The 27,729-nt window shown below is 44.6% G+C and overlaps 1 protein-coding gene across 5 annotated transcripts in view; it reads right to left on the bottom strand.

Moving 5' to 3' along the window:
* Positions 1-7,669: 7,669 nt before the first annotated feature.
* Gpr45 (G protein-coupled receptor 45) overlaps positions 7,670-27,729 on the bottom strand; it is an 83,311-nt gene continuing 63,251 nt past the window's right edge. For 2 of the 5 annotated variants that reach the window (XM_087565244.1, XM_087565245.1), the window contains 2 exons: positions 25,370-25,500; positions 7,670-11,146 (listed from right to left, as the gene is read on the bottom strand). In XM_087565244.1, coding sequence (XP_087421370.1) covers positions 9,782-10,903 — 1,122 coding nt within the window. In that variant the 5' untranslated portion in view covers positions 10,904-11,146; positions 25,370-25,500 and the 3' untranslated portion in view covers positions 7,670-9,781. 5 annotated transcript variants of the gene reach the window in all.

The raw sequence follows: 27,729 nt of genomic DNA, 5'->3' as shown, positions 1-27,729 counted from the left end.
GAGCACCAGTGGAAGGGGAAGCCCTGGGTCCTGCTAAGACTGAACCCCCAGTGAACTAGACTATGGGGGGAGGGCGGCAATGGGGGGAGGGTTGGGAGGGGAACACCCATAAGGAAGGGGAGGGGGGAGGGGGATGTTTGCCCGGAAACCGGGAAAGGGAATAACACTTGAAATGTATATAAGAAATACTCAAGTTAAAAAAAAAAAAAAAAAAAAACCAGATGGGGTTTCTTGTTTCTCAGGCTGATTTTGAACTCTTGAAGTCACTGTTTAGCCAAGTATGACTTTGAACTTCTGAACTCTATCTTTCTTTTTCCCATTTCCAAGTGCTAGAATTATTGATAGTTTTATGTTGTGCTGAAAGCTGGGTCTTTATTGTTGTGTATGCTAGACAAGAGCTCTGCCCACTGAGCTACATCCCAGCCATAGATGCCCAGCTTAAGTGTTTTCATATACAACCCTTTTTGTGTGAAAAACGTGTATGCAACTCTGAATATATACATATATGTATGTAAAATGTATATGTATATGTAAAATATATATGTATATATATGTGTGTGTATATGTATATATATGTATATATGTGTGTGTGTTGGGGGGCATTGTGGTGGACAGAGGTTAGAGTTCATGAAGTAGACAATAATTACTGTTGTGAATTCATAACTGTAGTGAATATATTCAGAAGACACTGGCACCTACCTTCTCCAACTCCTCGTTCTTACAATCTTTTCCCTTCTATTTCAAGGCTGGGACTTTGGGGGAGGGGATGTGGCATAGAGGTCCCATTTTATGGACGAGCATCCTACAGGTGTTCATTCTCTGCACTCTGATCAGTTATGAGTTTCTTCAATAACTACTATCTACTGCTCAAAGAAAGCTCCGTGATGGGGCATGATAGCTGCATCAGTCTAAGAGTCATGATTTAGAGGAATCTGATACGATGTCTACTTAGCAGATTTAGCAGAGCAATAATAGTAGGTTTACCTTGGGCACTCTGGGACCCACAGCTATGGGTTCCTGGCTGCCTTTACAGTGGTAGGCATGCCTCTCCTCTACCCCAGCCCCTGTGGACAGACCCACAAATCATTTGTGCCACTGTTGTACCCATGGGTGTATCTCACCAGATGCTATTGGCAAGTCAGTTGACTGCTCTTCTCTGTGGCCATCCTGCATAAATCCTGTGCTGAGAGCAAGCCAGGAGAAAGTTTTCCAGTACCAGCTTGATTCTTTCATTTCTTTTGACCATAGTCTGTGTCTTTAGTGATAGGCCTTTATCCTCAAATTCTGGTGGGAAATGACAACAGCCAGTATTGTTTTGTGTTCTCCAGGACACCCCTGACCAACAACTTGCCATTTTTTTTATTGTTGTTTCTGTTCTTGTTGGTCTAATTGTAATGTATGCATACACATTATGTATAATGTATTTATATCTATACATAAATAATACATAACACAATTAAAAAAAAAGAAATTGTACAGACTAGGGAAGGGTTATAGCAAAAGATATTGAGACATCGAGAAACGGAGTGACAAACAAAAGTTTCAAATGAAGTGTGACTGATTTAGAAATTATGGGGTATACCCCCATATGGAGAATGTTCAAGACAGCCAGGAGCACTTCTGTTTGCCTGGTGGGAAGAGACCGGGTAGTGACCACAATCCCCTGACCAAGTCTTAAGAAGAAACCCTAAGGTCTGTGTGTGCATGTGTTGGGGGGACAGGGGTGCTTTCTCAGTAGCCTAGGCTGGCTGCTTTTATAGAGGGCCATCAAATCCCAGAGGCAATTCAAAAGCTTTAAGGGAGAAAAGCTTTGAGTTTCAGATAATGTTTCTCCCTTATTCTGTTCACCGTTGAAAGCATTTTTCTTTCTTTCTTTCTTTCTTTCTTTCTTTCTTTCTTTCTTTCTTTTTTAAAGCTTTCCACTTTTCCTTGTGCATTTTTTAAAACGTTCAGTTTGCCTGTCTTTCATGGTGAGCAGTGACCTCCCTTCATGGTGTAATAAACCATTCAAAGGCTCCCCGATACCATGGCAAAGTCCTGAAATGGAGAGCTATGGGAGCAGCATTTCAATGAGGGAGGAAGCTGGAAATATATCCCCCCAAGGACTGTGCGTAAGGAACAGCGAGCCTTTCAGATAAAAATGCTAAACAGGCTTGTGTTGTCCTCCCCCCCCCCCCCCGCGGGAGTGTTTGGCAAATGGACAGTGGATGCTGGAGGCAGCCGGAAGCGGGCTGGAGATGGAAGGTGAAGCTATGGGGAAGTAATTTGTTTTTCCTAACTGGCCATGAGGATCTGCAGGTGTGTGTTTACACACTGAGGAAGGCTTAACTAGAGTATCAGGGTTGTATTAGCTACTTCTCTCATTGCTTTGACCAAATACCTAACAAGAAGAGACAAATGTTCTATTTTGGCTCCTAGATTGAGGGTATAGTCCATCATGGTGGGGAAGGCATGGTGATGGGAGTGACCTCTGCTGGGTGGATCAGGACAGATGTGTCCCCTAAGCTGTCTCTCCTTTTTAATGAGTCCTGGGCCCGGCCTGCAGGTTAAGCCATCCCCAATCAGAGAGAGTCCTCCTGCCTCAGGTGTCTCCCAGGTGATTCTGAATCTGTTCCAGTTGACAATGAAGATTAACCATTGCAGCTGACATCCTATTTGAGGTCTCCTCACAAAAAGTAAAACCCCCTTTCTGTTCCTATGAGACTCGTGAAGGTTGATGGAGCTGTGCCTTGCTCCTCGAGTGCCCCGTCTTTGACCATGGCTTTCTCTGGCACCTCTCCTCTTTCCAAAGTCTTGCCCTTATCTCTCCTGGGATGAAGGGCAGGGAACATGAGGGAATCTGGGACTCTAGAATAGCAACCTGGGCCACTTGCTCAGAATGACACACACCCCTCATGCATTTTCATGCACACTGCATTTTTTTTAGCATAAAATCCAGTCACTGAGACACAAGCAAGGATCCCCAAGGATCCCTTTCCTTTCCTTAAATGTTTAAACTACTGTGGCGATCTGGTCAGTCAGCCAAGCACTCTATTGGTAACATCCAGTCTCTACCACACAACAGCTGGAGCATTGAACGTAACCTTTCTTCTAACATGGTCAAATCCTTAGAGTTCTGTCAATCAGTTTTGTATTTATTGTTTTTTTTCTTTATGTTAGTGAAGTTCATTTATCCTTATGTGGTGTCAAGATTTCACTTTCACTCTTATTCTCCTCACTGCAGGTACATATGCATGCAGTTTAGGCCATTACACATAAGACTGTGTCTTTTGAAGGTTTAGGGTGAAGAGAACCCACCTTCTCAATTGATGTAATGGAGATACGCTTATTTTTCGAGAACAAAGGCTCATGTATGAAATTTTGCTTAGGACTTTAAAATCCCTATGTGTTCTGCGAGCTCTTGTTTACATTTACATTGTGGGGTTCATTGGCAGATACTATGGGGAGTCTACTAAATCTCCCTTTTATTCCAGGGGTAACATATAAGCTTAGCCATATAGCCCCATAGCAAAGCCATCCAGTCCTAGCCTTTTAGTGAGTCGCCCATGTCTGTGTGACCATGGAGGGCAGGTTATGTGGAGAACTGATTCATCATACATGCTTCTCCATACCTGTCCCACTCTCATATTCTAGAACACAAAGTGTTTGCAGCCCTGACTAGCTCACACCATGAGGACTGTCTTAGTTAGGGTTTCTATTTTTAAAGAGACACCATGACCAAGGCAACTCTTAAAAAGGACATTTAATTGGGGCTGGTGAACTGGTTCAGAGGGTCAGTCCATTGTTACCATGACAGTGGGAAGTATGGCAGGGCAGGCAGACATGGGCACTGGAGGAGCTGAGAGTTCTACATCTTCATCTGAAGGCTGCTAGCAGAAGACTGGCTTCCAGGCTAGGAAGCCAGGAGTGGACTGAGCATCCTTAGGCAGCTAGAAGGAGTGTCCTAAAGCCAACTCAACAGTGACTTCCTCCAACAAGGCCATACCTCCGAATAGTGCCACTCCCCGGGCCAGGCAGAGTCAAACCACCACAGACCATAAATGTGGGAAATGAGGTGCAAGGAGCAGCCTGAATGATTACCAGTGTACCCAACCCTTTAATTATAATTGATGTCTGCTTCCAAAGGACATTGTAATGCTGGCTGTCTTTGCTATGTCAGTCCTACCTTTCCCCTAGTTGATGGCTCCCATCTTACCACTGCTTCTACAGGCTCCCATGTGTTCTGTGGGCCTCAGAGCTGGTGTTACACGCAGCTGCTTTCTCCAGATGGAGGAATACTGTGCCATCTTCCCATCAGCCCAAGTAGAGAGGTATACGGAGTGAAGGAGTGCAGTGGAGGCCACAGGGCAGACTTTTCTCTTTGACGTCCACCAATGCTTTGAAATCTTAGGCTGCGTGAGGGCAAGAACTATGATGTAACATAAGAAACAGACATTGTGGGGTCTGCCCCTGGTTCTGGTATAAAAACTCTAGGAGTCTCAGATCCATCCCTTCTTTTGTAAGCTCCTACGTGTGGCTAGAGCCTCCAGGTTGCTTTGCAGTGTCATAGATCACCAGGGAAGTCGATACAGTCTAGAGAAAAGGAGTGTTTCAATCCTACTCCAAACCTTGCTGTGAGGAGAATTATCACAGATGGCCCGTGGTTTCATTGATCAAGGCTGTCATGAAGCCTCCATAGAAACCAGAGAATGTGTGCATACAGGCTTCAGGAGCAGCCTGGTCAAGTTTTGCTGGAGTTATACATTGGAGAGGGCGGGAAGCACAATGCTCCTCCCGCAAGCCTCAAACCTACTCAGTTTTTCCACCTACCTGCCCACCTGTTCCCTTTGCAGTTTCCTCTATAATAACAGGATAAGTGGAGGAAGCAAAATGGCTCCCTGGGTTCTGTGAGCAGCTGTACCAAATTAACCACACCTAGCATGGCATTTTGGGAACTCTGGTTTATAGTCCATTATGCACTTCAGCTGACAGCCTACTATTTGTGCTGTTACCTGAAGTGTGTGGAGGGGGCTTGTCTAGTCTTAGAAACTGAGCCCCCAACCTGTGGAATCTGATGTCGCCTCCAGGTAGACAGTACCAAACTGAATCAAACCAGATGCTACTCTAATTGGAGAGCCGCTTCTGTTTTATTTTAGCTCAGAAAAATCCAACAGCCTGTTTCTCTAACCATCTTCTGCCCTAGCCCATAAACAGGACAAATTGATACAGAACAGGTGCCCCAGTTCATCTGAAACAATTATGGCTTCTAATTCCCAGTGCCTACCATGGGCCAGGCTTTCCTTGGTCTCTATCCTGTAAATATGTAGTTTTTGTTTGCTTCTTTATGTTATGGGAATTGAGAATGCTGGACAATGATGATTCTACCAGACGCACCTCACCTCTTGCTCTTTCTTTTCTGCCTGATAAGAGTCGCTTTATTTCTAAGATGAGGGCCGTGGGGTCAGGATGCTCTCTGGCTTATTCAGAATGATTCAGAGAGCAAGAAGCCCGAGGACACAGACAGCCTGTCTGCATCTGGAGCACTTCCTCCACATTACTAAAGGCGTTTTGTTGTCTATGGGACTCAGGCCTAAGTGTCAGATGCCAAGCCCCCTCTCGACTTCAGAGGTGGAAGCTGAGGGTGCTTACAGCCTGAACAGTGCTGCTGGTCCTACACTGAGTCCCAAACAGCCTGTCCTGTGAGCTGTGCAGAGGAAAGCACGTAAGTGGTTCAAAAACAGCAGAAACGGATCTAGATATCCATTGCTCATTTCCACGCTCACAACAACCTTGCTGGCTTTTAAAAAAGATTTATAGATGCTTATTAATGTGCATGAGTTTCTCGCCAATAGGTAAGTACACTGCATGTGCGTGCCTGATGCCTGAGGAGACCGGACGAGGGCACAGGGGCTCCTGGAACTGGAGTTAAGGATGCAGGTAAGTCACCACGTGGACGCTCGAAACCAGAGCTGGGTTCCTTGCAAGAAGAATAAGTGTTCTTACCAGCTGAGCCATCTCTCCAGCCCCACAACCTTCGCTTTCATTTTACTTCAGCTGTGAAAACCAAAATTGAAGATGAGAAGATGGGGTCTCACCAGACCCCATCTTTGAGACAGCTCAGTGGGTAAAGGTGCTTGTTACCAAGCCTGACAACTCAAGTTCGATTCGATGACCTGGATCCTCAGAAATTGTCCTCTGACTTCCACACACATGCTGTGCGTGGACACACACACGCATTCTCTCTCTGTCTCATATATATGAACATGTGAATATATATATGTGTGTGTATATATATATATGTATATGTGTGTGTACATACATACATATACACAAATAAATGCAAAAAAAGATTGAACCAAAAAGATGATGGAATTTTTTTGATTCATTATAATTAGAACAACACCCTTGGGTTCTACATATTTGAAAACAATCCTTTGTACTAAATATGTACAGATTTCCCCTGTGGTTCCTTGAAAAGAGTGCAGGGTGCTGTGCATTTGTGCAGTATGAGCATCACCTGGCTTTGAGTCGTCTACAAATGCCTCCAAGTATCCAGCAGTGCGTGGATTGGTTCTGTGAACGCTGCAACTCACCAGCCCTAAATGTGGGCACCCGTAGGTAATTCATCCCAGGGCCCTTTCAGGATATGACTTTGTGTCTCAAATGTTGTGGCTGTTTCACGTGGCTCAAGTATCTACATAGGATGGGAATTAATTATTCCTATGGCTAAGAGGTTTCTTTCTCTTCCTTGGGCATTGACAGAAAAAAAAAATATCATGTATGTAGCCCCTCTGATGTCACGGATCCCAGAAACCCCAGGACCTGGTTAAATCCTGGACCAAAGAGAATGAGAAACAGATCAGTGACTGAAACCAAAACGGCACTTGCCCTGCAAGTCTCAGTGATGGAGACTTAGTGACAGCATTTACGACAAATGTCAGGAGACGGAAGTTCCGAAAAGTGTGGGTGGTTCTGAGCGCACGGTGGCCAGCTTCGGTCAGAGCCGAGACAAGCTGCTTGATCCCGCAGAACCATCCGGATGTCTGTCAGCAGCAGCCTCGACACCGAGACACCTGCCTCTCCAACAGTCTCTGTCTTCTCAGTGTCACAGCCTGCTTCGGGCGTGCTGGCTATGTACAGGCTGTGTAGACCCTAAATTGCTATAGTTACAAAGCTGTTTTTCTAAATTCTGAGATTGTGACTTACACTAGTGTAATAGTGTTAAGAGGTGGGCTTATGGGGAGGTGATTTGGTCATGAGGTCTCCACCCTCCTGATAGGGTTAGCATCTTTTAATCATTTATTTTTTTAATGTGAAAAACAATAGAGAAAGGCACCCAATGTCAGCCTCTGGCCCTCACATGCATACCTGAGTGCATACATGCGCGTGCGCGCGTGCGGGCATGCACCGACACACACGCACGCACACACACTATGAACCCCACTTCTACTTCCGCCATATGAAGACACAGGACCAAGGCACCTCCTGTGAGTCAAGAAACTGTTTTTTCCAGACACTAAGTCAATCGGGTTCTCGCTCTTAGAGTTCCCAGATTCTAGAGCTATAAAACCTGTATTTGCGTAGCTTGCAATGCAAGGGTCAAGGGTTTAGCCTAAAATAAATAGGTATTGGGCACAGGATTCCAGGCTTAGCATAGTAGTTTTGGTACAAAAAATGGCAAAAACATGGATTTTATACACTGAAAGAGCCATAATACTTTATTTAAAATATATACAAAATTATTACTTTGAAACATATATATTACTATCCAACATATATCATATAACACACATTGATGTAAAGTTTGGTACCTTCATTCAGTTTTGTGATTTCTCTTTGTTCAAGGTTCCTGAAAAATTTCTCTATAATACCACCGGAGGAGAGATGCCCACAGGCTTGACCCCCACAGTGGTCCGGCAATCCTCTCAGGCACCATCGGGCCTTGTGAACTCAACCCACGGAAACTGAGGCTAACTTTATCGTGGGGTGCCGAGACAGGCACAGGATTGGTGGCATCAACTTTGATACACCACGCACCAGTCCCATCTTCTCTCTCTTTCCCTCTTTTCTGATAGAAATGGGTCAGTCATTTCCTTGACAGACATGCTTCCCTGGGCTGAACCTAACGTAAGTTATGTTCTCATCACAGCCCAGCTTCCTTCACTGTCTCCATCACCACAGAGAGTGGGAGAGCAGGGAGCTGGCGTCTGAGTATGACCTGGAGAGAGTTAAGAAATGAGCCAAGTGGGCTGAGTTCACACACTCCTGAGATAAATCAATTAGGTTTGGGTGCAGTCCAGCCTTTTCCCACCATTATTACTTGCACAGTGGATTTCATCCAGCAGGCACTTAATAAATGCCCATCTATGGGTGAATACATGAATGTACAGGTCCTGGTGATCCCAGGTAGGAACCATCCAGTCGGGAATCTAGGGGACTTATCGCTTCTTAGCCTTTTGGCTAAGATAAGGGTAGAATGAAGGGGACTGGAGCTATGTAGACCTGTTTCCTCCTTTAACAAATGGGTAAACTGAGGCTGACAGAAGGATGAAATGAACAAGATTACTGACTGGTCCCTGATAAGAGTCAGACCTGGAATCAGATTTTCTCAATTTCTCCCTCTCTTCAGATCTGACTTTGTATAGAGAGCTCAATGGACCCACTGCTGTGCCCCAGATTTGTAGGACTCGCCTTCCTTCACTGGAAGCTGTCATACTGGGTGGCCACAAGCATAGTGGCCAAGTGTAGGGTACAAGCAAAGCGTCCCCTCTAAGTAACTTCACTCCCAGGATCAGGTTCTGGGCAAGAGGATTTGACAGCAGCAGTGGACATGAGTGAGGTAGGAGGAACAGAGGTGGATGGGTATAAGCCCCACTTTGGGGAGGGGTGTCTGTTCTGTCCCTATAGCAATTCTGGCGCTAATGTGGATTTGGTGCCTCACGAGGCTCTGGGTTATCCAGAGATGTGTAAACAAAGCCAGGACCACTGGCTGCTTCTGCTTCTGAGAGCGAGTCACTACAAACATTTGCCCACTGGACGAGGGACACTAGGTATGTTCTTAGCACACTGGAAAGGATAAAAACAAAGGGACCAAAGAGGGGACAGGAACAGATGAACAGGAACTGTTCGGCTAGCCAGATGTATGAGGGGTGGGCACACATCTGGTGCCTGAGTGTCTAGGTGGACTTCTCATTTTAGTTAAGCTATCACAAAGCACATTTTTGAAATTTGGGCCACTAACGCCACCACCACCTGCCACTGGGGACCTCAAGAACATCCCAATCTCAACGTGATTTCTTTCTAGACAGGATAATTTTATGTGAGCAGAAACAGAGTTGAACATTATGAAGACCTTTGCACCGTACCCAGGCCCTGCAGATACAACTCTGAAGGATGCTGGCGTCAAAGAGAACAGTGGCCACCATGATCTGCCACCAGGGGCTTCTCCTGAGCATGTGGAGTGGGGGCTTGGATAAAAGTGATATGTTCTATCGATAGATCCTCTTCTTGCCCCACCCTCAGCCAGTTTTGTTTTTTTGCTTCCCCCACCCATCCCTTCTCACTTTCCAGCCGACTTCTGCAAGCCCCTATTCCCATGAGAGCTATATATGGTTTTTCTGAGAAAAAAATAATAATTCGTCTTATGGAAATTGGAAAATTGAAAGCCACAGATCACCTGGTAACAAATGAGTACCTTTGTGCTTGTGTAGTCACCACAAAACGCAGACAACTAAAGGCTAGGGAGCAGAGTCTGGGCCCGGACCTTTTGAGTGGTCTATTGGCCTGCTAATTGGCAAGCTCCCTAGACAGTGGATTGGTTTTCGTTGCACACATAGACGGTGCTTGGCTGGATTTTCCTCTGGATCCGCTCAGGCACTTTAGGGAGAATTTGGAAGGTTTGGGGAAGCAACTCTATGCAGGCCTCGCGGAATTTCTTGATCCTCCAGCAGTAGACGATGGGGTTGAAGACAGACTTGAGGTAACTGAGCCACAGGACGCACGTGCTGGTGGTGTAGAAGGAGGCGCTGTAATAGAACCGCCGGCTGAACGCAGACAGCAGGCTGTAGACCGAATGCGGCAGCCAGCAGAGCGAAAAGCCCACGAAGAGGATGAGGATGGTGGTGAAGGCCTTGGTTTTGAAGCTCAGGTCCAGGCTGGCCTGCTGCTGCTGCCGCCGAAGACGTCTCAGGCCGGCCCCCGACAGATGTCTGAGGTCCAGGCTGTCCGACTGGTTGTGCACACGGACAGCATTCTTCCGCACCGTATTGAGGATGCACAGATAGGAGCACAGCATGACGCCGAAAGGCGCAAAGAAAACTGCCACCACCAGTGTCACCACATAGGCACGTTCAGCTGGGAACTCAGTGTAGCCCAGCACGCACTGTGGGGCCCGAGCAGGCACCTCCATGAACGTCCAGCCAGTGAATGAGGGCGCAGAGATGCAGAAAGACAGCACCCAGGAGGCCGCGATGATCACCTTAGCTCTGCGTGGGTTCAGCTTGTCCTGACGCTGCACGATGATGAGAAATCGGTCCACGCTAATGATAAGCAGGATGGCCACACCCTCCAGGACAAAAAACCAATAGAGAGTAGCTGAAAGCCGACAAAAGTGGTCCCCGAAGTGCCATCGAACAGTGACGAGGGTGATGGCGGTGAAAGGCATGCAGCATAAGGACAGCATGATGTCGGAGAAGGCCAGGGTGGCCAGCAGCAAGTTGATGGCTGATCGCATGGCTGGCCTCTGGTACACGATGATGCAGACCACCGTGTTGCCGAGGAATCCTACCACAATCATCAGCAGCATCATTATTGCCAGCGAAATCCTGAGTGGTGCGGACAGTGGGGTGGCCCCAGGGTCCAGAGTGTTGCTCGCGTTCAGCAGCAGATGTTGGTACGTCCCGATGGGCGTGCTGTTACAGGCCATCCTGAAGAGGAACTCGGAAGCTGGATAGACGTGACTTCAAGGGAACCCTCCAGCACTCCGGTGGCTTTCATTTTCTGTCTGCTGGCTTCATCTTCTCATTTGATGTTGCAAGTTTCTCGAGGGCCCTTAAATCGTTGGGCGAAAGCTTTCTTTGGAGGTGCTACCTGGGTTTTGTGATGTGTCAGTCACATCCTTGTCTCTGCAGCAGCCATGTGCTTGCACAGCTCCCTAGGACGCTACACCCTAAAGCAAGCAGAGAGAAGAATCAGATATCGGAAAGCCGATGGGATGAAGCATTATCTAGTTTTTGCAGGTATCAGTGGTCTAACTTGTGTGAGGTTTTCACGCCTATGCATCCAGCCCAGGAAATATTCAAAAAACTCCAGTGGAGTCTGTACTGAACATACAGGCTCTCCCTCCTCACTGTTTTCTAAACAATGCGACTATTTGCATACCATTTACATCATAGCTCGTCATTCATAATCTGGGGATGAGTTAAAGTGTCATATGCCAACCCCTCACAAATCTTCTGCAGGAGACTTGAGAACCCAAGGTATTAATCTGTAAGGGGATGTTGAAACCATTTCTTGGTGAATTCCCATGGACAGAAGAGCATCCAGAAAAATGACTCATTTGTTTCTGACTCAGGATAAAGGTTGATATTTACAAATGTTGAGTCTTGTCAAGCAGCTTAGGAAACTTAAGCAGTTAGCTCTCCTCTGGGCATCTGGAAGCGCTGCCTTGTGGGTACTTTGGAACTACTATTTATATAGTTTGGCTTGGATTTTATGAAAAGCAATGAGGCTTTGAGCAAACCACCTGCTTTGGAATGCCAGTTCCAGGAGGACAGGGATCTTGCCTGTTTTAGTCTGTTTGTCCCCAGCACCTAGGACAGCACCTGGTTCCTTGATGAAGAGACGAGTAGTTTTTGTATTCTGTCACCTTACCACTGATTTACGTTTTCTTTCTAAAGAGAAGATTATGACTATCATTTATTGAGATTATTTTTATCTGAAGAATTAAAAGTGGAGATTAAAAAACAAACACATAGCAAAACTAACCCGACTCAAAGTCTCATGTTTTGAGGTGACCTTCTGGAGGTGTAAATGGCATTTGAACAGGTGTACACATTTATATCTCAATAGTGACTGGGACAAGTGTATACCTCAAAACTGTCACTACCATCAAGGCCATAAACATAGTCATCAACCTGAAAGTTGCCCTTCTACCCTCTGTGCTGAGATCTATCCTCTGAGAAAAAGCTTTTAATATGCTTTTACTAAAAAAATTTTAAGTATGTTTGATTAATTTTGAGACAAGTCAAATTCACATTCATATGGAGAATGTTATGAGAAAACAGTGACCTGTGTATATCCTCTGCCTGGTTTCTCTGGCAGCAACACTTCTGACAAGTGCGTAGATGCTGTAAGATTCTTCTTAGGAAACACTAAGAAGGAGGGGAGAGGACCAGTTCTTAAAAACAGTGTCAATTTTTATTGCTTTTTCTCAGGGATTTTGTGTCCAGGGATGGCATCCAGGAGCCAAGGTCTGGAATCTGTTGTCTCTGCTGAGTGAAATGGATCCTCCCCTGTGTATCCATTCTCTAAATAGTCTCACTCACTAATCCCTTTCAGACTTCCTCATCTAGAACATATCAGGCCCAGGTACAGAGTAGCAATGTGTGTATCATGTGGTGGAAGGCTTACTGGAAGCAGCACTGTTGCCATTTAAGCCCAGGCAAGCCAATTCCATTGTTACAATGACTACTGTTTCATGTATAAGTTAATTCTATTGTTACAATGACTACTGTTTCATGTATAAGCTAATTCTATTGTTACAATGACTACTGTTTCATGTATAAGCCAATCACACTGTTACAATGACTACTGTTTCACATAGACAGTATAATCATGATCACACATTTTCCTGTGAAACAGACCTAATAGCAGCATGTATTGAAGTCCCATCGAGACTGCTACTGCTGACTGTTCCAAGATGGTAGCCTTGGGAAGTCTACTCTAGAGCCTGAGCATGACAAAGCAGACTCCAGGGGCTTTGCTGGAAATAGGAACTAGGAGTTTGCAGCAGCTCCAACTGCTGAGAGAGATGACAAAGTAGTATGTGGACAAGGCCATAAGTGTGCTGGAGGCTCTCTTGTCCCCTCCAGTCTCCCTGCCCTCTCAATCAAGACCTTACTTAGAAGGATGGACCCTCGTCCATGAAGAGGTGGGAGGAATAAGGTCTATTCTGCCCCAGCTTCCTTCTGGCTGGTTGCCACCCCTAGCTGCTGGGGACAGCTGTGCCCTACAACCTGGCCCTCTCCTCAGGCTCTCCATTGGTTTCCTGTCTCCTTGCAGTTCTCCATCACTTCCCTTATTTATCTCACCTTCAGTGAGAAACTCTCTATTGAATTTCTTCACTCACACTCTACTGAGAACTCTGCATGTATCTATTTTCAGCACCATGCCAGAGGGCATCCAAACAGAAGTTACAAGGAAACAGAAAGGTAGGAGTGAGTGGTTAGAGTGGGCAGAGGCTATGTGTGTACGCGTGTTCTGTCACATTTTTATAAGTATCCTTTTAGTATTTACTCCTTTCCCTGTGTTTAATGGATGATTTAGCTTTTTTTTTTTTTAAACTGATCCCTTATCTACATCTTTGCCATCTCCCCACAGATAGCTGCTTCTAGCAGTTTCTAGCTTGAGTTATGCAGCTGGTGCTCACACAGTGATGGAGGACAAGCTTGCGTCTTAGTTCTTGACTTACTCATTTTAAATGCTATTGTTCTCTCACCACTGTAAGCCAAGGTTGAGCTTGTTCTATCGCCTCACTGTGGTGGTTTGAATGAAAACAGCTCCCATAGACTCACAGGAGGTGGCGCCATTAGGAGGCGTGGCCCTTTTGGAGTAGGTGTGATTTTGTCAGAAGAGTGTCTCTAATGGTAAGCTTTGATGTTTCCAAAGCTTAAGCCTGGTCCAGTGGTTCTCTCTCTCTCTCTCTCTCTCTCTCTCTCTCTCTCTCTCTCTCTCTCTCTCTCTCTCTCTCTCTCTCTCCCCTGCCTGCAGACTAGATGTAGAACTCTTAAGCTCCTTCTCCAGCATCGCATGCTGCCATGCCTTGCACCATGATAATTATGGACTAAACCTCTGAAATAGTAAACCAGCCCTAATTAAATGTTCTTCTTTGTAAGAGTTGTAGTGGTCATGGTATCTCTTCACAACAATAAAACCCTAACTGAAACACTATTAACTTCCGAATGATTGATGAAGTCATCTGAGTAACATTGTAACTATAAGAAGGTAATCAAATCTCTGCACAATACTCTGCTGAGGATGGAGTATTCATTTTGTCTCTACTGATGTTAAGTACCTCTTATCTTTACCCACAATCTCACAATCTTTTATATCTCCTTTTGCCTAGTTAATTTAAGTATTTAATTCCCATGGCTAGAGAGATGGCTCAGTGGTTAAGAGCACTTACTGCTCTTCCAGAGGTCCTGAGTTCAATTCCCAGAAAACTCATGGTAGCTCACAACCATCTGAAATGGGATCTGACATCCTCTTCTGGTGTGTCTGAGGACACCAACAGTGTACCCACATATATAAAATAAATAAATCTTTAAAAACAATTAACTCCCAGGAAGGCTATTTATATTCTTATGACAGAGTGATATTTTTCAGATTTGAGTTTTTATCTGTTAGAATCACATATTTCTGACTGGTTCAACATTATGAAATACAGAGACCAGACATACCAGAAGTACATTGTTAATATAAAGGTCAAATTGAGTGTACATATTTTGCAACTTATCTAGACTTTGATGCTAAAAGAATTACATCTAGAGTTTATTTCATATATTTCATATCTGGCTGTTGTGCTCAGATGTTTGTGTTTTCCTTGAGTTTCTCATCACCTGTGTTTTAACCCCAACATGTCGTGCTTTGGTCTTGTATTTTCAATCTTGCTTGCTATCCCTCCTGAATGTTTGCCTCTGCTCCAGGTCCCAGCTCTGTCCACTGGGTCAGTACCATTGCTGCTTATGACTCATTTGTTCCTAAATCCATTGCTGTCTCTTTTCTGGAAAACGTCTGTAATCTACCTGATAAGAAAAGGTTCCAGGGAAAGTGGCAAGCTGAGAAAGCATTCTAAGCCTTTGCATCTTTGAAAAAAAAAAACAGTATTTTTCTTCTACCTTCTTACAGATGGATGTACTTTGACTGACTAGTGAGGCAGAAAGAATTTACTACCCAAAAAAGAGGCTTTGCCCCTTCAGCAACGAGCATTGCAGATGAGAGGTTTAAAGTAGATTCCATTGTTTTTCTTCATTGATGGCAGGTCATTTTCTCTTGAAGTTTTATTAATATTTTTATGGAAATGTTGGTGAAAGGTTTACATCTGGGTCATTTTCTACTAGGTGGGATACACACTGAGTCATTTAAATCCAAAGGTACATGCAGTCAACTCCTTTGTAGGCTGTGTATTGCCTTCCCATATGGTAGAAAACACACTGGTTTGAATGCTAGGCCCAATTTTCAAGCTTTAATTTTCTTTTCCATTAAAAACTCTTCCCCCAAAACTCCTCCATTGTAGATAGGAATGCAAACCTGAACAACCACGCTGGAAATCTATTTGGCAGTTTCTCAGAAAACTTGGAATAGTTCTACCTCAAGACCTAGCTATACCACTCCTGGACCTATACCCAAAACATACTCCAACATCCCACAAATACACTTGCTGAATTATGCTCATAGCAACTTTATTTGTGATTACAAGAAACTGGAAAGAACCTAGATGTCTCTCACCTGTAGAACGGATAAAGAAAATGTGGTACATCTACACAATGGAATACTACTTAGCTATAAAAAATGAAGACATCATGAATTTTGCAGTCAAAGGGATGGAACTTGAGAATATCATCCTGAGTGAGATAACCCAGTCCCCAAAGGACATGCATGGTATGTACTCACTTATAAGTGGATATTAGTCATAAAATACATGAAGCCTGTGACCAAGCAGAAGTCCTGGTGGAGTGATAAGGACACCAACTCACTCACCAAACTTTCAACCCCAAATTTATTTTGTCTAAAAAAATGTAGGGATTGGAGATGGAGCAGAGACAGAGGGAACAGTGAAGCAATATCCAGTCCAACTTGAGACCCATCCCATGGGCAAGCACCAATCCCTGACACCATTAATGATACTCTGGTGTGCTTACAGACGGGAGTCTAGCATGGGTGTCCTTTGAGAAGCTCCACCCACCTACTGACTCATCCACAGCCTAACAGTGGATGGAGCTTGGGGACTTTTGTGGAAGAATGGGAGGAAGGACTGTGGGCCTAGAGGGGATAGGAATTCCACAAGAAGACCAATAGAGTCAACTAACCTCTGTCTGAAATCATAAAATTGAACACTTTCTTCCATGAAGTTGCCTTCGTGATGGTGTTTTTCCACAGGAGTAGCGATGTACTGAAGACCTTGTGAATCCTAGAGGCTCCAGCAGCTTTCTGAGCCTTCAAAGTGTACATATTCCCTGAGATTTCCGAATTTTGTCTATTTTTTACTGAGTATCCCTTCTTCCTCCAGAGACATTTCAATTCAGAATAACCAGCTACATAGCACCCCACCCTTTCCTCTGGCTTTTAGATTTCTCTCAGGTCCTTCTTCTCTGATGAGCCCTGAGTCTTAGAGGGGGTGATAAAAAAATATCTAATTTTGTTCCATTTGTGACTGAGAATAAATAACTGTCACCCATTCTCAGGAATATGACTGGGTATGAGTCTCTGCAGTGTATACTTAGTGTAATGAAGAAGTTTCCACTCATGGCCAACCTACTCAACAGAGCCAGTGATCTATGGTCATAAACACTAATGTTTACAAGGTGATTTCACACACACACATATCACATACATTAAAAAGAATCTAATAGCAGTTACCTTACCATTGGGACCTATGAACTTCCCAGCCTTAGGAATTTGCCCTGGCTTACCAGATGGGAGTTCTTTCCTATGGAATAGCCTTAGATAAAATAATAAATCAGTTGGTCATATCCCAATAGTCACACTGCTGTTTCACCAGTGAATACATCTTCTTTGGTATACTGCTGTGGTAGAATGCCAGGTCTGTAACCAAGGCAGACTATTGGTGCCACTTTCCCCCAGCTGCCTGTATGATAACTTTCTAGCACTGTGAAAGGTAACCCTCAGGGAAGGAGCTTCTAGCTGAGCCCCAGTTTGATTTCTTCGTGTTTGAAAGCTAAAACATACGGCGTCTAGAAATAAAGTCCTGATCTCTAGTTCTGGAATGCAATTACCTACAATGGCAATAACCTTAGGGTTTATGGGGTTTCAGTGGCCTCTAAGGAACAACTCATAGTGGGAATCACATATGTGGCCTACGATTTTAACCCAACATCCTCGGTGCTCTTGGGAGTGCCCTTTTGTATTCCTTTAGGATGATCTTTACAGTTCTACCAGTTTAATCTATGTGGCTCTCAATGGATAGCCCTATACAAATGAGGCCTTTTACAAAGAGTGGACAGGATTCCTGAAGGCTCACTGAAGCCTGCTTCAAGCCAGTACCAACTGATCTTGGGTTGTTTCTCAGTTACGGTTTTATTGCTGGGATGAGACACCATGACCACAGAAACTCTTGTAAAGAAAAACATTTAATTGGGGCAAGCTTATGTTTCAGAAGTGCAGTCCATTATCATCATGGTGGGGAGCATGGCAACATTTGGGCAGACACGATGCTGGAGAAAGGCTGAGAGGATCCACAGGTATCAGGAAGAGAGAGTGAGCCATCAGGCCTGGCTTTAGCTTCTGAAATCTCAAAGCTCACCCCCAGTGACATACTTCCTTCACGAGGCTACACTTACTCCAATAAGGCCACACTTCCTGTTAGTACCACTCCTTATGAGCCTCTGGGCCATTCAGACCACCACAGATGGCTGAGGAGATACTAAAAAAAAGAATTGACAGAGTCCAACAATGAGATAAAGGATCTCATATCCATACGAATCAATTCAATGAAATTATCTCATCTCTCATTCACAACAGTTGTTTTATCCAAAGAGCACTGTTGGGTACCAAGGCATGGATAGGATACATCACCCCACTGACTCTTCCATAACTCAAAATTACTTCCCATGAGCCACTTGGCTGTCTCACATTTGAGCCATGCCACTGTGAATCTCTCCAGCCCTGACAGTCTTTGCTGGACTTCCTTACACTACCCTGCTTGTGTCAGACCCAGTGGAGAACAGGACTGTACTCTGGCCAATGGTGTCAGCTGCTACAGTCAGGTTTCTGGCTTGGTTCTGATGTTCTGTTAGCCTCTTCTCCCAGTTGTGAACTTCAGGAAGAATCCTTTGCATCTTAGCAGTCCTGTACATTGACAAAAACAGTATAGAGAGCTAACCATTTGCATGTCCAGCATCTTGGTGTATGTGTTTGCTTTAAAATGTGTAGTGTGTGTGTGTGTGTGTGTGTGTGTGTGTGTGTGTGTGTGTATACGCATGCATGCATGGATGTGCACACCCATGCTTGTGCATGGCCTACTTGCAAAGACCAGAGGACAATCTGCCAGAGTCAGCTTTTTCTCCACTATGTGGATTCCAGGATCAAACTGAACTCATCATGCTTGGCAAGTACCTTTACCCACTGAGCCATATCACCAGCCCAGTGTTTGTAACCTTTTGGAACCGTTTTTCAGAAACTGGAGAAAAGTCAGACACACTGGACATGTAAGTACACACACACACACACACACACACACACACACACACACACACACACATCCAATAGAATTTGTTTTCTTCCTTCTAGCCCTATTTCAGCTTAGTGGAGGGAAAATTGATAAGCATTTAATATTGCTTCATGTAACCCATTGATGCTTGGAAGACTGGTGTTCTCAGTGCCTTCTCCAGAAGAACATATTGTTTCCCAAATGCCAAATCTGGAAATGAAGTCAATTTTGGCAGATGGAAAAGCAAGGAACAGCCCTTGCTGTGGAAACAGCTTGACTCTATCATTACCTGCAACCTTGTCACCTGCCTCTTCCATATAAACTCAAACAGATGGTATGTTTCAATCTCAATAACTTTATCGGCAATTAAAAAAAAATACGCCAGGGCTGCCAAAAGTAATACATCAAGTAGCTGTGTTTAGAAACAGGTGTTGGGCCATGTGTCTCAACTTTTGAGAAAGGTGAGCTGAAAGGAACATGTTATTTTTTAGTCCTCAACTCAGGCAAGGCTCTGGGGCAAGAGGGCATGATTTTCACTGAGAGCAGAATTGGCAATGTTCTTAGTGAAGCAAATTTTTACTGCTTATTCTTTTCAGCCATGGTTAAACTTCCCTTTGGGCATTTTCCATGCTAGGTGAAGGCCTTTATATAGTTAAGAAGTTCTGGAGGTTGGCCCTGGATTGGCAGCATTGGTATCCACACCACCTAGACACTTGTTATATCTTCAGGGCCCCTGACTAGATCAGAGACTCTGTGTGAGGCACCAGGTAGCCTCCAAAAAGCCCTCTAGGAGGTTGGCTGTTGTCAGTGAGAACTCTAAGGAAATGTCTGACATAATTTCACTTGTTTAACTCTCACACTAACTCCTTTTCATATTAACTCATTTTTACTGATTACTTTTAGTACAGGGGACACTTCCGTGTCAAGATCTTCTGAATTCATTGATTCAATCAACTACAGATTGAGGACATTTAAGGTAAAAATTGTATCTGTACTAAGCATGGTCAGACTTTTTTCCCTGTGAGTGATACACAGTAACAGTGCTTACAATACCACAAGTCTCCTAGCAATGATATGCAGTACATGGGATAGCTTTGCCTTCTACATAAGAGACTGAGGCTTCTGCACAAGAGGAGGAGTATCTTGAATCCTTTCCCAAGTGGATGCTGGTGGATGAATGCTGTAGACTTCAGCACCAAAACCAAATGGTCTTGACCCCAAGACCCAGGGTCTTAATGCCTGAGCTCCGTAGAGGCCATTTAAATAATCATACATTGGGAAATCACACTATATTTTACATCAGAAGTGAATCACCAATTTGGAGCCACAGCCATGTCTTTCATATAGGAATATTCAAATATAGAAATAAGGAAGTGCTTTGGGACTCTGTGGGAACATGTTGGAAACATGGTGTGATAGGCAGGGCCTGGACCACCAGGCTTATCACAGCCTGGTTCATTCCCCATAAAATAGATGGAGAAGACTCCTGAACTGTGGATTAGACCTGCATCTGTTCCCTTTTCATCACTATAACAATGAACATTAGACGTTCAACTTAGAAAGAGGAAAGGTTTATTTTGGCTTGTAATTTTGGAGTCTTAGATTCCTGGTCAGTTGGCTTTGGTGTTTTATGTCCCTGGTGAAGCAGCAAAATCAAGTCAGGGAGCCTGAAGAGGTACCGGCTCAATATCATAGCAGCTGAGAGGCAAACACAAAGAGGAGTCAGGGCAGTTTTGATGAGAATGTCCCCCACAGGCTCAGATATTTCAATACTCGGTCCCCAGTTGGTAATGCTGTTTGGGAAGTAGCTGAGCCTTGCCGGAGGAAGTACCAGTGAAGGCAGGCCTTGAGGAATCAAACTTGTACTCCACTTCCAGTGTGTTCTCTGCTCCTCACTAGCAGTTTACTTGTGAGCGTTCGTTTTCCTGCTCCTGCTTCCATGCCTGCTGCTTTCTACCCCACTTCCCAACATTGTAATGCACTCAGCCCCTTGGAACTGTATGTCCAAACAAACTCCCTTTACAGCAAACAAAAGTAAGTAAGATCGAAGTTGTCACTTGAGTGTTGCTTATTTCTATGATGAACCTGGCCCTGTTGATCTTTTGAGGAATGTGGGGGGTTTAGGAACCTTGGCTGAAAGAGATTTAATCTGTAAGCAGGACTTAAAATGCCATACTAGAATCAGCCTGTGGAGAGCAATATGGATTATGGAATCGTGGCTCAAGAGGTCTTAAAAGTCAGCAAGGGCGCTGGAGAGATGGCTCAGTGGTTAAGAGCACTGACTGCTCTTCCAGAGGTCCTGAGTTCGATTCCCAGCAACCACATGGTGGCTCACAGCCATCTGTAATGGGATCTGAAGCCCTCTTCTGGTGTGTCAATGACAACATACCCATATACATTAAATAAATAAATGTTTAAAAAAAAAGTCAGCAAGAACTTTAGAAGCCTTTCCTGTGGTATTCTGGCAAAGAATCCTGGCTGACTTCTGCTCCTGCCTTGAGAACTTGCCTGAGGTTAAACTAGAAACATAACAAACTATTCTGTTTGGTGTGGGAAATTTCAAGACAATGAAATGTTGAATCTGAGGCATGACTGTTTCTAACACTGCTTGCACAGATCTACAATAGAAAAAGAGAAAGGGAGAGAAAGGTGAAGAGGAGAAAAATGAGTGTATAATTTGTAGAGATAAAGACCGTTAGGAGAATTATGTTACAGTCAATGTATGTTCTGGAAAAGAATCTGTAATAGTTAGTGCCAAGAAGGAAAGGCCTGTACAGCACTGGAATAAAGGGAAGGGAGCTGTCAGGGAAAGACTCTACCCAGCTAATTTTCCAACTTGTAAAATAGAGTTTAAGAGATTTTCTGCCCCTAGCAATAAGCTGAGTAAAAGAACAACTCTGATTCTTTCAACGAGGTCAGGCTCCATCCCAATCTGGAAGCCAAGATTGGCAGTATTATCCACATCAAGCTGATTTTCGAGGCGTGAAAAATTTGAGAGTGAAGGGAGCATGGATTCTCCCTCCATAGCTTTAGAGAGCTGCCGAAGGCAGGCAGGGGAGCTGGTGAGAAGGCTCTAAGAGGCCATTTTGTGAAACTGTAAAACTGAAGCCCCGCCCCCCTAGATGATGGAGATGCCAGAACCATGGAATATCTAATGAGCAGTGCTGTCCATCAGGAATGGAAGCAGGGGGGGGGGGGGGAGAGAGAGAGAGAGAGAGAGAGAGAGAGAGAGAGAGAGAGAGAGAGAGAGAGAGAGATGCAATCTAAAAGGCTGGAAGGGTGGAGCCATTGCTACAGGATTTAAAGTTCGCCCTGTTAGTTTTTGGTCTTGTTTTGGTCCAGTATTTCCTCACTATGTCTCCATTGCAGGGGATTATAATTAAGAGATTGTCTTGAGTCTCAGAAAAGACTTTTGGACTTTCAAACAGTGTTGAGACTGTGAAAAAGACCAGGGAAACTTTTGAAGTTTGACTAAATGCATTTTGCTTTATGATGTGAACATGAGTCTACGGTAGCCGGGGAGTGTAAGGTGGTGGTTTGAACGAGAACGTCCCCAATAGGGACAGATGTTTAAACACTTGGTCCCCAGTTGGTGTCACTCTCTGGGGAGATTGGGGAACCTTTGGAAAGTAGATCTTTGCTGGGGGACATAAATCACCGGGAACAGACTTTGAGTGTTAAAGCCTCTTGCCTCTTGTGTTCTCCATGCTTCCTGCTTGTGTTTCAGGATATGAGGTCTTAGCTTCCTGCTTCCGCCATCGTGCCTGCCACCTCCCTGCCATGAGTCACCTTCACCCCTCTGGAACCATAAGCCAAAATAAACTTTCTTCCTTAAAGTACTTTTGCATGTGGTATTGCTATGATAAGCAATAGAAAAGCAACTCAGAGGAAAGAGTTCCAGTCACAATGTCCCCCTCAAGGATACACTCCCAAAGACCTAACTTCCTCCCACCAGGCCTCAACTCTGACATTTTCCACCACCTCTCCAAAGCACCATGAGTTTATGGCTAAAACATCACCATGTGGGTCTTAGAGAGATATTTAAGAGCTGAACTACAGCGAAACTGCTAGCCATAAAAAGGGAACAACAAGAACAAAGAAAGCCCTTATGATTTGAGCTGGATCCATGGGAGACATAGGATGGAACAGGGATTCACCGCCATCCCATATCTCTGTCCAGCCCTTGGTGTGTCTCCACTTTCTCTGGATAAGGACCACATAGAAGATAATATTGTCCAGCATCACAGAGTCACTGACCACAGGGGCTGTCAGAACGTTGCCATGGCTGATAGGATTAGTGCCTCAGGCATAGCAATAACGCATGTGTGGCTCCAGCGCCATAGATGATGTGACTGTGACGCTTGCTTTAAGGGACCCTGGTCCAGGGAGCAGCACTACTAGGAGGTAGGACCTTGTTGGAATGGATGTGGCCTTGTTGGAGACAATGTGTCACTGTGGAAGTGCGCTTTGAGAGAGCTTCCTCCTAGCTGCCTGAGGATGCCAGTCCCTCTCCTGCCTGCAGTCGGATCAAAATTTGAACTCTCGGCTTCTCAAGCACTGTGTCTGCCTAGACGCTGTCATGCTTCCTGCCATCAAGAGAATGGACTGAACCTCTGAACCTATAAGCCAGCCCCAATTGACTATTGTCCCTTACAAGAGTTACCTTGGTCATGGTGTCTCTTTTCAGCAATGGAAACCCTAACTAAGACACTGACTCATCCCAACAATGAGCTGAAATCATTTGTCAAGTCTCCACTCACACACAGTTAATGACCAAAGAAGCAGCAGTGACATCTCACATTGGTATAAGACTTTCAAATAGACAGAGTTTTCCAAAATGCATTCTTGCCTCTTTCCCGTTGCTCCTGATGATGTACAGCTATTGCTTGGGGCCCACTGACACTGCTTCAATCATTTCAGAATCTGCGAACATTCAAGTGTCCTCTTAAAATGACACCATCATCTTTGCAAAGAGCCTGCATGTGTTCCCCATACACTCAAATGACTTAGGATATTGGATGCAAGGTAAGTGTGATACAGTATTGTTTAAGGAATAGTTTCAAGAAAAATGTATGGTTAATTTTTCTTTTAATGGTATGTCTTTGCCAGTGCTGGGGACTAACATCTTGCATGCACCAAGAGAGGCTTCCAGCAGCAACTTACTAACAGTCCCTGTAGGCAGGATACTTTCAGTTCACATTTAGTTGCCTCCGAGAGGTAGAATCTGCAGACACAGGTGGCCTGCTGTTTTGGTATCCTCATTTAAACATAAGGAGCCTGATCAATACAATGAGCTTCTTAAAAAAGGTGATAGTTGTGGAGGGCAGAGAAATCAAGTTACATCTTTGTTTGTTGAGATGGGTGTCTTACTTTGTAGCCCAGGCTGGCCTCGAACTCATGATCCTCCTGACTTAGCCCCCAGAGTACTGGGATTACAGTCGTTTGCCACATGACTGACTTCACATAACCGTTTTACTGTGGACACCGCAGTCACAATGCTCACTCAGTGTAAAATGTGTTTCTTCAGTGGACAACTATGTCCCTACAGGTCCAGCTGGTGAGCAATCAACCAAGCGAGGGCCATACTTGCTCTAGATCTGAGAAAGAACCACTAGTTCTTTAAGTATTCTAAAAAGTCCAAACTAACCTGGAGGATATTCACACAATATCTATTTTCTGCATCTTCTGGTTACCACCTTTCTTTGGGGGAAGCCAGCGCATGATTCCCTAAGGGTTATCAGCTTTCAAGTGGAGCTCTGAGAATTTTTTTTTCTATGAATTCCGTGATTAAAAGCCAACAACTCCAGTCTCAACTCACTTCGAGGCCTTCTCGCTAAGAAGGGGTTTTTAAGTCCACAAACCAGGTATGAAGCCTGCTGCAGGCACAAAGCATATGGCACCAGTTTAAAAATGGATGTAGCTTGATATTTTAACAAAATCTGAGACAATTAGCACATTTTCAAGATGCTAAAAAAAATTAAGGTCTGCCAATGTTGAGTTTCTCCAGCTAGACCACGTGACATCCCAAGCAGCCTGGCCCAGGGGCTCAGAGGACAGCTGAAGCTGGCGCTGGAGAAAAACCAGATACTGACACCTCAAACTTCTCAGAACTGCTTTGTGAAAAAAATTTTTTTTTCCTCCAGAATCACACCTGCAGCACCCTTCTTCTCTTACCTGGTTTTCTCAGAAACTAATTTTAAACTCTTTTTTCTGCCTCTGTGAGTTTCCTAACATTTTATCCCATAATTCTGGAGAAAAGAAAACCAGACCGAAATATCTACCTACGTCTAATTTTTTTTAAAGTGTTTTTTTTTTCATTTGTAATATGAGGAAGGAGACATACTCGGCTCTTTGTACACATGATGTACATGAAGCGTTTTCCCGTTGTACGTTTATAAATTGGTGCTTTGTGCCCATTTGAAACGTGCCAGTCACTGTGATCAAGAACATTCCTCCTACCCCAGAAAAGATTCCTTATGCCTCTTTGCAACCACAGATTTAGTTCTTAATGGTGCTTTCAACTGATTTCCAAAACAGAGAGGTATTGCTACAACCTAGGAACTTAGCAATTCTGATGGTGGGCCTGGTCATCCTTGCTACTCTCTACCCATCCTGAATACCCGTTCCTGTGCTTGGTGTCTTTGTTAGGGCTTCACTGCTGTGAACAGGCACCAGGCCCAAGGCAACTCTCATAAGGACAACATTGAATTGGGGCTGGCTTACAGGTTCAGAGGTTCAGTTCAGTATCATCAAGGTGGGAGCATGGTAGCATCCAGGCAGGCATGGTGCAGGCAGAGCTGAGAGTTCTACATCTTCATCTGAAGGCTGCTAGCAGAATACTGGCTTCAAGGCAGCTAGGGTGAGTAACACAAATCAAAGTAACACAAATCAAAGCAGTAACACACCTACTCCAACAAGGCCACACCTAATCTAACAGGGTCACACCTTATAATAGTGCCACTCCCTGGGACAAGCATATACAAACCATCACACTTGGGATACACAGAACTGAACTGACAAAGGGCTATTCTCACTGAAGTCATAGGAGGCTTGTGTCCTGTGTTGGTATTCACGATCCAGAGATGGTAGGTTTTGTAGGACAGGCAGCAAGGCAAGGTTAAATTTTTTTCCTCACTTGAAGTCACCATAATACCAACCACCAATGAGTAGATGAAATACAGGAGTCAATGAGGACTTGGGAATAAGGTAACTACCAAGGTCCTGGCTCTGCTTCTCAACCTATAATCTAGAAGGAACTCCTGTTTGTTCAGCCTCAGTTTCTTCCTCCTTTTGTAGAACTGGTTGGAGTACCTACCATATACATACATATATACATACACACACACACACATACACACACACACACACACACACACACACACACACACACATATATATACATACATATATACATATGTGTATATATATATATATATATGCACATGTACATATGTTTGGAAAAGCCCTCTACAAGGCATGAAGCACTAGACAAAGAAGGGTCTTCACCAGGACAGATGTTCCAGATCTGGTGGATGTGCTGGGGATGTGGTAAATCTGACCTAGCTGCTGGTATGTGGTTGTTTGGGGATGGGGGATGGATCATACACTTTTCTGGGGGCACTGTGCTCCTTACAGAGTCTGATGTCAAGGAAGGTGTTTGATCCCTCAGGGAAGCTCATTATCTCATTGCTCTCATCACCTTTGGCACCTAAGCCCTCGGCAGACAAACAGCCTTGCACACTGCAACTGGACCTCTTCACCTGGGTCATCCTTCACAGTCTCCGGGGTGGACTTCTGTGGCTCTCCTCTAACAGAGGACGAGCCCCTCCTGTGCCCGGCGTTTCACTACTTTTAGAAAGGAAGAAAGAAACTTAGATTAAAGTTCTAAGTTTCTTAGATTCTAAATGAGAATTTAATTTATTAACTTATTGTTTAACCAACAGTTCCTGGGCAGTGGCCGTGAGCAGGCCCAGGGACCTTGATGCGCTCTTTTAGGGGTTTATAATCTTGTTTGCGTTTCTTTGAATGTAGTCTGGAGATGAGCTGTATAAAGACCACAGGGAAACAGGACAAGGTAGCAGCGCATGCCTTCAATCCTAGAGACCAATGGGTCTCCGTGGGTTTGAGGCCAGCCTGGTTTGCATGATGAGTCCCAGGCCGGGTACCATAGTGAGACCTTGTCTTAAGAAGGAAAAATAAATGGCGGGGTCTATGGTGGTCTGAATGAGAATGTTCCTCATAATCTCAGGCATCTGAATACTTAGTTCTCTGCTGGTGTCACTGGGAAGGTTTGGGTGTTAGGAGTATGTCACTGGGGAGGGCTTTTCCATAAAAATCTGCCTGCCCACCGCTTCCAGCTTGCTCTCTCTGCTTTGTGCTTGTGGTAGAGCATGTGAGCTCCTGATTTCCTCTTCCAGCCACTTGCAGCCATGTGCTCCCTGCCATTATGGGCTCTAACCTTCTGTAACCGGAAGCTCTTTCTCCCACAGGTTGCCAGGGCGATGGTGTTTTACTGCAGCAACAGAAAAGTAACCACTATGGGGACTCCACAGACTCAGGAAGATTGTCCCAGTGGGGCTTGGGGGAAGAGTTTACTCACAGGGGATTCTTGGTGTCTCCACCCTTGAGGCCAGCAGTAGGTGGTGATAAACCATTTCAGAATGGAAAGACAGGCCAGGATCTACTAAACAGTAGAAAAGCTGCCTCATACTGCCAGGGGAATTTATTTCCGGTGAAAATTTGTGCCAAAGCCCTGACAAAATGTGACGTAGGCTAAAGCTGTCACATCTGTGGTTGTCCATGAGTAAGGGGGTGGGAGGCGGTGTGGGGCGTGGTATCTGCGTGCCTAGTTCATTTGTGGTCCCATCATTTTTTTTTAAGACCTAAATTCTTAAAGCATCTTTAAGTTCATAAAGTGAATACTTAAAGCAGTAGCCCAGGGTCCCCCAAATTTCCATTTCACATCCTGAGTAGAAAGTGCTCATGCTAGTCTGAAGGAGGAGGTGATAGTCCTGTGCCTGCTAATGGCAGAACTGGCCAATTAGCGCTGAGATTTCTGCCCTCATCAACCATCCAGATCCCTT

Source organism: Rattus norvegicus, chromosome 9 (genome assembly GCF_021556685.1).
Source record: "Rattus norvegicus strain SHRSP/BbbUtx chromosome 9, alternate assembly SHRSP_T2T, whole genome shotgun sequence".
NCBI lineage: Eukaryota > Metazoa > Chordata > Mammalia > Rodentia > Muridae > Rattus > Rattus norvegicus.
This window is presented reverse-complemented; position numbering and strand designations above follow the sequence as displayed.